This window comes from Stegodyphus dumicola, chromosome 2 (assembly GCF_044657685.1).
Source record: "Stegodyphus dumicola isolate Sdum_Otavi_A_Nest chromosome 2, ASM4465768v1".
Lineage (NCBI taxonomy): Eukaryota > Metazoa > Arthropoda > Arachnida > Araneae > Eresidae > Stegodyphus > Stegodyphus dumicola.
In genome coordinates, this window is record NC_140769.1 from 235,340,893 (window position 1) to 235,352,823 (window position 11,931).

The 11,931-nt window shown below is 30.9% G+C and overlaps 1 protein-coding gene across 1 annotated transcript in view; it reads right to left on the reverse strand.

The window, feature by feature from the left end:
• The window catches only part of Rheb (Ras homolog enriched in brain), a 36,850-nt gene extending 25,351 nt beyond the window's left edge, over positions 1 to 11,499 (reverse strand). The window contains exons 1-5 of the mRNA XM_035365361.2: positions 11,287 to 11,499; positions 10,461 to 10,532; positions 10,310 to 10,377; positions 6,361 to 6,443; positions 5,441 to 5,497 (exon numbers count right to left, since the gene is read on the reverse strand). Of these exons, the coding sequence (XP_035221252.2) occupies positions 5,441 to 5,497; positions 6,361 to 6,443; positions 10,310 to 10,377; positions 10,461 to 10,532; positions 11,287 to 11,335 (329 nt within the window). The 5' untranslated portion in view covers positions 11,336 to 11,499. The remainder of the gene's footprint in view (positions 1 to 5,440; positions 5,498 to 6,360; positions 6,444 to 10,309; positions 10,378 to 10,460; positions 10,533 to 11,286) is intronic.
• Positions 11,500 to 11,931: the final 432 nt, after the last annotated feature.

The window sequence follows — 11,931 nt, forward strand, 5'->3', positions numbered from 1 at the left end:
AAGCTATAAACTTTCTACGCATGCATAAACGCATAATGTGTTTACGCATGAGCATATGCTTTTATGCATCTGCATAATACATTTACGCATGCGCGTTTAATGTATAACGGATGGTATAAGATGGGCTAAAATTATCTATTTCAGTTAATGTTGCAGATAGCATTGTTCCTTAATCTTCTAATTGGATCCAGCTTATTATTTTTTTGCAGACTGCTAGAGCAATTTTATAAAAAGTAAGCTTAAACTTTCAATTATGTCAAAAAGAGCTTCCGATTCTGGAGCTGCCAAAGGATCTACAAAGCGAAAGCATGTTTCGATGTCCATGAAACAAAAAGTGGAATTGCTGCAAAAAATAGATAAAGGCATGAAGAAAGTGACACAGAGGTTAGTGAAAATGAAAAAATTTCGATTGACTAGTGAGTCGGTATTCTCGCCACAGCAATTACAGGACTTGAACAGTGGAACTTTGTAACTGAACAAGAAATTATATCTGTTTATAGAATTAAAGAGAAAGTATTAACACATAAGACGAAGCAACTTAAACAACTTACATTGAAAGAAATGTTTAATAAAGTAAACAAATAAATATTAAGCTTCTTTTTTTCTTTTTTTTTTTTTGAATTTTGATACCCTTTAGATCATAATTGCTCTTTATTTCATAAGTTACGGTTTCATATTTTTAATTTTATAATTTTTGCATGCCATCTTACCAGATTTAAATTGATGATCTATAATCCGGAATCGTAGAAGTCCCGACGAGTCCGGATTAAAGACTTTGTACTGTATTACGTAGACTGTGCAAAAAAAAAAGTCGGGAACAGTTCTATATCTCCCGTTCTACTGGGCTGATTGATGAAATAAAAATTGCATTTTTTATGTCTCAAAAGCATGACTTAGTATATATATATTAGATTTATATATAGCGCTGTTCTAACATAGGTATTTTAACACAAAATCGACTTTTTCTGAAATAACATACCAATTTTTTTTCCATATTTTAATTCTATGACTCAAAGTATGCCTAAATATTAAATTTTGAAATTTTTGGTGAGAAATTTTAAAATTTACCCCGCTGCATTTTTTTCAATTTGTCCCAAGAATGGAAAACTTCTTAATACACATGGCGAACTACTTAACTTATAGCAACCTATTTTCTTTTCTTTGTACACAAGTGGAAAAATGGTCATCGTTCAAACTTTCAATAATTTTCACAAAGTGCGTAAATCACATTTGGCGTTATTACCACTTATAACAAATATGCCAAATTCCAAAATGAGCCAATATGTAAATTCATATATAGCTTAGGAAATTTTGAATAATTACTCTAATTTTTTGCAGGTGTGCTTGTAAATACATCTACTTTATATACTGGTACTATTCGGTTTCGAGGGCCGTAAAAAATCGCCAAACTATTGTTGATGCCAATGCTGCAAAAATAATTGCATCAACCCTAATAATTGCAGCAAGAAAGAAAGTATAATAGTAAATAACTATCTAAGATTGATGTTTTAATTTACAGGAAAGGTTAATTTCATATAATACTTTTTTATTATTATAATTTATATGAAAAAGGCTAAACATGACTGAATGGAAGCATAAGAGAAAATAACTATTTCAGATCATTATTATAATTTATATAAAAATTGCTAAACATAACTGAATGGATGCCTGCATCGCTATTTCACTACGGACTTATCGCCAAAGCATAATTTCATCTCGTTGGTTGTTCAAACGTAATTTTCTTTAATGAATGATGCCTTTTCTTTGAAAATATTCAGAATCGGAATCCAGAAGTGCAGAATCGCTCACTTATTTGTTTGCCACTTTTTACAAGGGTAAAAACAATTGGATTTTTGTCAATTTTATTTTACTTTTTAAATGAAAATAGGTTGATGTGTACATAGATAAAGTCAAGGGGGTGCGCAGTGCCATTTTTGTGCAATTCTGGGATTTTTTTTTAAGTGAAAATAGGTCGATGTGCACATGGATACCAAGTATGTGCAATTCTTAAAAACGCGTCAAGCAGTAAGTGATTCTGCACTTTACCCAAAATTCTATTGCCGACTTTTCATCATGGGCAATTCCCAAATTGTTAAATCCATAGGATATCAAAAAAAGGTTTAAATTCAAAAAAGGATTTAAAAATTAAACTAGTATTTCAATGGTGTCTTAAGAAATATAGAACTATATAAACTTACGCAATCTGAAACCAGCGCATATGCGAAATTTGGCGCGCTGTTAAATGGGCGTGTTTGCTAGATTTGGCGCTTTTGAGCATACATTTTCGCTGCAATTTTTTTTTTACGGCCCTCAAAACAGAACGAGTACCAGATAATGGTACAAATTTTATAAGTTCTAATTCAAACCTTTTTCCAAAAAATTTATAAAAAATATTTGAAAATACAAACTTTAAAAATAAATCAAAAAGAATGTGCAAATTATATTTCAATTAAGACTAAATTTCAAATTCTGGAAGAATGAATCAAGTAAGTTTAATAAAATAAATAAATAAAAAAGATATACTAATAAATATATACCAAATTCAATTAACATGGAGGAGCCAAAATTTTGAGAACTAATTTTTAAAAAACTACTTGTGTGATTTTTTACAAAACTTGGTAGTTTGGCATAATTTTAGTCATAAAATCGAAATATGGAAAAAACTAGCATGTTCATTTCAGAAAAAATCCAATTTTGTGTCAAAATACCTACATTAGAACAATTCTATATAGAAATCAGTACTACTCTGTTTTGAGGACCATAAAAATTGCCAAACTATTGTTGATCCCAGTGCTACTAAAAATAATTGCAGCAACCCTAATGCAAGAAAGGAAGTATAATAGTAAATAACTATCTAAAATTTTATTGTTTTAATTTAGAAGAAAGGTTAATTTCATATAATACTTTTTTATTATAATAATTTATATAAAAAAGGCTAAACATAACTGAATGGATTCCTGCATCGCTATTTCGCTACTGAGTTATCGCTAAAGCATAATTTCATCTCATTGGCTGTTCAAACATAATTTTTTATAATGAATGATTTTCTTTGAAAACATTATATTGCAGATTTTTCGTCATGAGCAAATCCCAAATTGTTAAACCCATAGGATATCAAAAAAGGATTTAAAAATTAAACTACTATTTCAATGGTGTCTTAAGAAAAACAGAACTATCTAAACTTGCGCAATCTGAAATCAGTGCATATGCTAGATTTGGCGCATATGCACTGATGGGAACACTGCAATTTTTTTACAGTCCTCAAAACAGAATAGTACCTATAAATCTAATACATTTTGAGACATGAAAAACGCAATTTGAATTTCGTCAATTGGCCCAGCAGAAGAGATAATTTTCCCGTTCTGTTCCTTTTTTGGGGGGGGGCTGCATTTTGCATCATTCTGTTCAATTTTTCTGATTTCTGTCCCCCCCTTTTTTTTCTAGTGTACCTAATATACCATGAACATAATTTTTTGAAAATATAACAGCAACATGAATTATTTATACGTAAGTTAACTTTTCCCGTTCTGTTCCTTTTTTGGGGGGGGGGCTGCATTTTGCATCATTCTGTTCAATTTTTCTGATTTCTGTCCCCCCTTTTTGTAGTGTACCTAATATACCATGAACACAATTTTTTGAAAATATAACAGCAACATGAATTATTTATACGTAAGTTAACCTTTTCCCCGTTCTGTTCCTTTTTTTTTTTTTTTTTCCTGCATTTTGCATCATTCTGTTCAATTTTTCTGATTTCTGCCCCCCCCCCCTTTTTTGTAGTGTACCTAATATACCATGAACATAATTTTTTGAAAACATAACAGCAACATGAATTATTTATACGTAAGTTATTTTTTAAGTATAGTGGATCTGAAATTTCATGTATGCTTGCGGATGAGCATGTGCACAGACTCTTGGCTTTCTTTGCATAGAATATAAAGCATTTGTGCTATCAGACTGTACACTTCATAGCATGAAAATAAAATGCTTAAGAAAAAATGTGCCCCACCAATTGTAGAATATGGTGAGTCATCCAGTTCTTAACAACAATATATATGAAAATTGCAGATATTCATTGCGAGATATGTAAAAATTACAGTGATGATTCAATGGTTGGAAGCAGAGTGCTAGAATGAGTGAGACTGCTCAAAGGATATTAGGAAAATACCTATGACGAATGCATCTGGTTAGCAATGTGTAAACATCGATACAACTGGTGCAGACGACTGAGACCCTATTTCATACACACAAGAAAGTTGAGCAAATGGCTTAGAAAAATGAAAACCACTGATGGGGAAGTGAAAACAGCTTTGGCTAACATCACTAGTGACAGAGTTCTATGAAGAGAGTATGCCAAAACTCGCTATCTGTTAAAATAAATGTGTAACCTGATAAGAAAATTATGCAGAAAAAGTAGAAAATTTTATGTAAATTCAGAATTTTTTTAAAACAATTTTACTTGTTTTATATTTATCACAAAATGGACTTTATTTAAGAAATAACTCTCATGCTAATAACTAACCATTTCAAATAAAATTGTGAAACTTTTAAAACTGTTTTCCTATAAAATTAGCAAAGTAGTAACCTTCCGTTTGGTTTAGATTTAGTCAAGAACTCAATCGATTTCAAAGACAAACAGGTATAGGTTTTCATCATAATCAAAGATCTCTGACAGATTTTTGAATATTCCTGAATTTCATCACCTCATTCCTACTCACATGGGTACTTTGTCATTAAAGCCACACCCCTCGGTGTTTTTTTTTTTTTTTTTTTTGCTTTGTCAAGAGTTAATGTCTATTGAATTTTATTAACCAAAATGAATCTCAACACAATGGGCGACTGGAATTATTTCAGAGAAATAGGAGCCAAATCCTTTTTTATTTCATCTTCATGTTAAAGTCAATAAATGTAAGAAAATTATGGAAATACATGAAAATTTATAAAAAGAAATACAGGTTGTATTCTATTACGGGTCCTAATAATAGGGTTATGGAGGAATTTTGCATGGATATTTTTTTGTTGCCGTTTCTGATTGTTTTGCCTCGTCTAATATCAAGCCAAAGGCATGTGCAGCAACATGACATCAAAAATGCATAATGTGGCTTTAACGTGAAAAGTACATTGACATGAAGCTTGATCATTCTTAAAATATAACATAATAGTCCACTTAAACACAAAGGATTTTTAAAAAAAATCAAAATTTCAGAGAAAAGTCCTACGAGATAGAGCAAGCTTCATGTTTTAACTTACAAATTCATGCTTATTAAAATCTTTATGATTTTATGGTGTTTTAATGTGTTTACAAAGTAATATATAGGGAAAATTTTTATTTGCCAGCTAGATCATTATTTTATACAGAGAAATTTTCTTTACTGATATTTTTTCTCTTTTTCTGGTAATACTCTGAAACTGTGAAAACAAAATAATATGAAAAATAACTTACTGTACTTTACCAGTCATATCTAATAATCTATGATAAATAGTTTTCACTATCTCAAAACTGAAAATAAAATTAAAAAAAAATAAATAAATAAAATCAGAGATCAACATAATTACAAATTACATTATTGAATATGTTAACACAATAAAAATCAAGCTTTTCAGATTTAAACTTATTTTATCTTATACATTATACATCAAATCACACAAGTAAATCAACACTTACATAAAAATCAATCAACATTTACATCAATGTAATGAAGCTCTAGTATAAGTATTAAACTGCAGTTATCAAAAATGAAATACAACTGCTTCTAAATGATTCAAACTCATAGGAACTAGCAAAGTCACTTTAATTATTGAATACAACTTCAGCTTTTGTTCAAACTTATCAAAATTTTAAACTCTCAAATTCTGAATCAATCACACACCAACAATGATAAAAAGCTCAGTGATATGATTTATCAGAAAACTGCTGCAAAATAATATGTTGCAAAATGAAGAAAACGTATTCCTTTAAAAAGAAAACAGAAAGCAAAAACTTAATTTTCAATACTATAATTTCAATAGACATAGAATTTTAAAACTTCAAAATTTACCTTCGAAACTACAAGCTACTACAAAAATTAGACATTAACCCTACTTGCATATAATAAAAAAAATTATTTACTTTAAAAAAATAATAATAATTACTTAATTATTATAATATATACCTTCTTGCTTCCTTTAAAAAGAAAACAGAAAGCAAAAACTTAATTTTCAATACTATAATTTCAATAGACATAGAATTTTAAAACTTCAAAATTTACCTTCGAAACTACAAGCTACTACAAAAATTAGACATTAACCCTACTTGCATATAATAAAAAAAAATTATTTACTTTAAAAAAATAATAATAATTACTTAATTATTATAATATATACCTTCTTGCTGAAGTAATGGAATAAACAAGAACATAGCCATGGATATCCATTGAATATGATTGCGGGAAAATGGAAAATTCATCCTAAAAAGTAAAAGAAAAATTCACGTAAGCTACATCTATATATAACAAAAGATTTTCATTTTTCAGAGATTTGACATTTAAATAACATGGAAAAATCACCAATTTCTGTTTTAAATAATTTATTACAAAATAAGCATCATTATTTTTCTTAATAATATATATTATATATATAGAAGCAAACATCTCCTCTGATGTTTGCTCAGATGCTTGAATCTATTTCCTACCTAGCACTTTCTCCCAGTCACATTAAAGGCTCATGTAAAGGATGGTTATGGGATTAAATTATAAAAATTTTATGATAAAAGATTTACACTAATATTTTCAAAAATCTTTATTACATACAAAATAATAATTAATACAAATACTGTCTTTTAAAACTTAAAGTACAATATTTCTTTCACTTTTATATTGGGAAAATACATAATATGAGTATTAAATAAAGTTTCTAGATGAGATAAAAAAATAAATGCTCAGTTATATGATGAGCACTGGTGACAACTCTTTCTTAGGACTTTGCTCTTTCAGCTAGAAGATTGCAAAGCACAAGAGTACATTAGATTGTTGCCATTTTATAGCTGCAAGAAAGAAAAATAACTGCTGTTACAATCAGTAGAAAAAGCACACACATAGATTGATTGCCAGAAGACTAGAAGACTTAGTGTTCATATTTCACTCACTCCTTCAAATGCACCACAGTGAATATGATGGAGAAGACAGCACATCTTGTGTAGCAAAGAACAATTGCACTCGGTACTCTATGTAAATGATTCCAGGGTGCCTTAGATATGATCTCTACAGAACAAGAAACATATAGCTTTTGGTCTGCCTTCGAGAACATTCTGTTTCAAACTGGTAAGAACTTGTTCTAGAAGGTTCTTCATCAGTCTATGGTATATCGCCAAATTTGCTGCCAAATGGGCAATTTCGTGCTAAATATGGCAGCCATGGCTTTCCTTGCCATGTTCTGGCAACCCTAAACCTGATAAATATTTACACTATGTACAATTTACATTACAGAGATTAACCACATAACAATTTTTAATTATACCACTGCAATTCTCAGATGTATTTAGGTTTTGCATATCAGTGTGAAGATTCAGTCCTTTGAGACTTCATCCACAGGAAAATCTGAAACAGTTTGTTCACCACTCTGTAGTTTATTTGCATCATGTGTACAGGTCACCTCAGTATAGCAGTTGTTATATGCTTATTTTCTTCTGTTTCCTGGGAACCAGTTCCAAATTTTGCATTATAGTTATGAGTGGAACCTGATTCTTTACAAACAGGAGTACCTTGGTTTAGAATCAAGTTTGTGTCTTTAGAACTTGTATTACGAGACACACACTTAGTTTGTGAAGTCGGTGTAATCTCTTTCCAGACTGAAGCACTCTGCTTAAGCTGTACGTCAGCTTCCCTCAGCTTTGCATCACGTGAATTTTCAGATGATTCAATACTTTCTAACTGCGACTTCGTAACTTCACTATCAGTTTCTAGGAACTTAACAGTCACATTTTCACTTTCTTCCACTTCTAATTCAGGCACCTGAGATAAGCTTCTTTCCTCTCTTTCATTTCTTCATGTTTTTGTTCTTTTTCTTTAATTCTATTAAATGTTTCATTCATCATTTCTTCATCTTTCTCAAAAACTGCACCAGCAACTTCCTTCATTTCTATATCCTTTGATTCTTCAGATGCCACCTCTGTCATTTCCACATCTTTTTTTATGGCTTCAAGCTTTTATTTCTTCTTAACACAATTTAATTTTGATCAATAACTCTTCTAGTCCAAACTTCATCTCTTCATATCTGGCTTTCAATTCTTCATATCAGGCTTTCAACTCTTCATCTACAGCTTTCATCTCTTCTCGTATAGCTTTCATCTCTTTCAGTCCAGCTTCCATCGCAGCCTGGATTTCTTCCAGTCCGGCTTTTACAGCTGCTAAGAAGTCTGTGAACTTCATTTCCTCTGCAATGGCTTTTACCTGGTATTCGCTTGCAAATCCCACTTCTGACACCAGTTGCTGCATTCTTGCACAGGTTGCTGGATTTGGAGCGATTGCCGACAACACTTGATGAAGAATAAGACACAATTTATTCAATATCACTTAGGAAAGCTCCAAAATTACATCTACAGTCATCAAAACTACGACAAGCATGCTGAAACAATCAGCAATACAGCCTTCAGGCTATTACAGAGAAGACAGCTACATAGCAAAGCACCAGAGCACAGTTCCCAACTTGGTTTAGTCGTTCTCGGAACTCTGCGTACTCTCAAGACTACAACTCACAATGCACTAAATGATACACTCGCTAAACACTGACTATTGACTGACTTTCACTCACTACTACTCCACGTGCATGCAGGGTTTATAGAACTTTTGGGCTGCCTTCGAGAACATTCTGGTCCAAACCAGTAACAATTTGTTCTAGAAGGTACTCCATCCGTCTATGGCATATCCCCAATTTTGTCACCAAATGGTCAATTTCGTGACAAATATGATAACCCTAAACCTGCTTTGCGGGGAAGCTATCCTACCGCAGCTGGACATTTCGTAACAATATGCTAACTAAGCAGTTGTTGAAGAAGCCAGAATTCTGAAGGTGAAAAAGTTTGAAAAGCTTCATTTATATGCCGATTTGGGGTGTTAGTAGCTTTTGCAGGAACATTTTTAATTATACATATGTTTCTACAGCTGAAAGAAGATGAATGGCAAATAGGGGATGCTGGCACACTGCCAAATGCATTGAAGCAGAACAGTCAATCAAGACATTGCTCTTTTCTTTGATGATCATTTGGTAATTTCCCAAGTGTAGAAACAATTCCAAACAGGTAAAACAGCCATCCAAAAGCCTGTGGTCAGTCATCCAAAGGTTACCACCCTTCTGTAGATTGGTATATTGCTATCATAGCCAAGGAAAATCCACGAGAAACCTACACAACTGTTACATCCATGGCTGCAATGTCACTTTGGTAAAACAATATCTGCCATCACTGTACAATGAAGGCTTCAAATGAAGGGACTATACAAAGCATTTGTATTTTGCTAGACAGGCAAGATTAAAGTACTGTCATCAACATTTAAACTGATGAAGTTAAAAGTCCTCATCACACTTAATTCCCAAAATTGCCACATTTAACTACTCAGTCTCTCTCATGCAATTTTCAAATATTGCAAAGGTATATGCAATGACAACTTTAATAAAGACACATCTAATATCATATTAGAAAGCAACAATTTTTCTCTAAAATTTTTTATTTACACATCGAGGTGGCATACCTAGCTAAAAGTGACTTTAGGAATAACTTCTGTATGAACTATTTAGTGGTAATAATATCAAAATCAAAAATATTTCACTTGTGTTAAAAATGAGATGATTTCTGTGAGCTAAAAACAGTTAATATATTATTTTCTACAAAATTTTAAAGGAGCATTCCATTCAAATTCTAAGCATCCATATCTCTGGTTATTGTTATTTTGCAGTTAACAATAAGATCTGGAATAAATATTTATAGTTTATGAGAATAATATTGCCATTAATTGATTATGCATATTACATAACCTTTTTCCATCAAATTCTTCTTAAAATTAAATCCCAAATATTTCACACAACACTTTAAAAAATATAAGCATTAAAATGAAATAATATTAATAATACACAAATAACAGAACTAAAAAATTTCACGCATCTGTATGCCCAACAATCTACTTTAATATACATCTAAATTCTGAATATAATTTAAGTAAAATATATTCAAAAGAAAAGGAATTTATAAAGCAAATAAACAAATGAGAAACTTTCAAATAATATAACTAAGTAATACAACAGTTTGACTAAACAATTTTTATTTTGTGATTACTGAACATACCTGCCCAGCTGTGTCCACCAATTTCAAAAAATATTCCTGGCCTCCTACTTTAGTAGTTTTTGTAAATGCTAAGAAGAAAGGAGATATATGACAATCAACCTACGTTTATCATTTTTAAACATAATATCGAATATTCCAAATATAAACTTACTATTTTCAATGGTTGGCTCATAGGAATCGACAAAGCGAGCTTCTACATACTGTATAGTAAGAGACGACTTTCCTAAAATGAAAGAACAATCAGAACATAAACTCCAAAAAGCATATCTGGCATGAGATCACAGGTATCATAACATAATGTACATCATATTACCTGTATAAAATGTAATTTGGAGATCATAATTTTATTTAAAACATTTCATTGAATAAAAATTTCGCAAAGGATACTGTTGACATTACTTAATATAAAAACAGTTCAATGATTTTTAAAATATGTTTTTAAATTATTATAAATTCCCTTGAGGTCAAAAATGCATCAATTAATCATTTGACAGCACCCACCGGCAGAAAAAGAAAAAACTGTATAGCTTTCTAATGGTATTTTCTATAATGTTATAAAATGAATGAGTAATACGCGATCGTTGAATTAATACCTTCACCAAAAAGTGAATTATTTTCCCCAACAGAAATAACTAATAATCATCATATGACCTCAGATAATATATGCGCAAACTATCGCAGAACTCGGAATAAGATATCTACAAGAACTGCATTTTCTTAACCTTCCCGATAACTTCAAATCCCCAGCGTTTCGAAAAAAAAAAAAAAAAAAAATTTCCCACCCCGAGATACTTAAAATTGTAAAAAAAAAAAAAAAAAAAAAAAACCTTCCCGTGATGACGTCTTTCTTCAATGCAGAAAATTGGTAATTTACTTATCATAAGCGTGATATCAAATTTCTGCATCATCACAACAAATCGCATAAAAATATTTAAAAGTACACGGGAATAGAGAGCTCATTGGAATTTTTTTCTCACCAACTGATCGATAGCCCATAATGGCTATTTTTCTTTGTTTAGGAGGCATTTTCTTGATTTTCAAATATTATTCAGTGTCAAGAAACATATTTTTAACTTAAAACACATTAAACTTGAAATTTTCTACTATGAATGCACAATTCGTATACACACGCGCATTTCACACCGATTGAGGAAGAAATTCACAATATGGCGGATTTGTTATGATTATTCTTATTTTTTTATTTACATTATATATTTCACTGCTAGAGGTCGCGTGAAATGATCGCGTGATAAATTTTAAGTTCTTCCCTGGACTATAACCAATGATTTATCTGCAGTTTTGTTAGGAAAGGGAACGAGAAGCATCCCAATAAATGGGGGAAATTAAGATTTTACTGTATCAACATTTTACTACTCTCCGTTTACAAACTATGATCAACAAGTAAAATAGAAAGTAATTACAGAAAAGTGCAAGTAATTACTAAATCTGGTTAGATATGATATTATTCTTTCAAATAATCTTAAATGAATTATAGTCTATTGCAGGACCTTCCTTGCTTCCCAGAATGGCCTCAAATTTGAGTTCAAAGATTATTATGAAAATCGCAAAAAGTGAAAAATGTTGAGTCTACATTTTTTCTCAGACACTTCTGAGTGTACTAC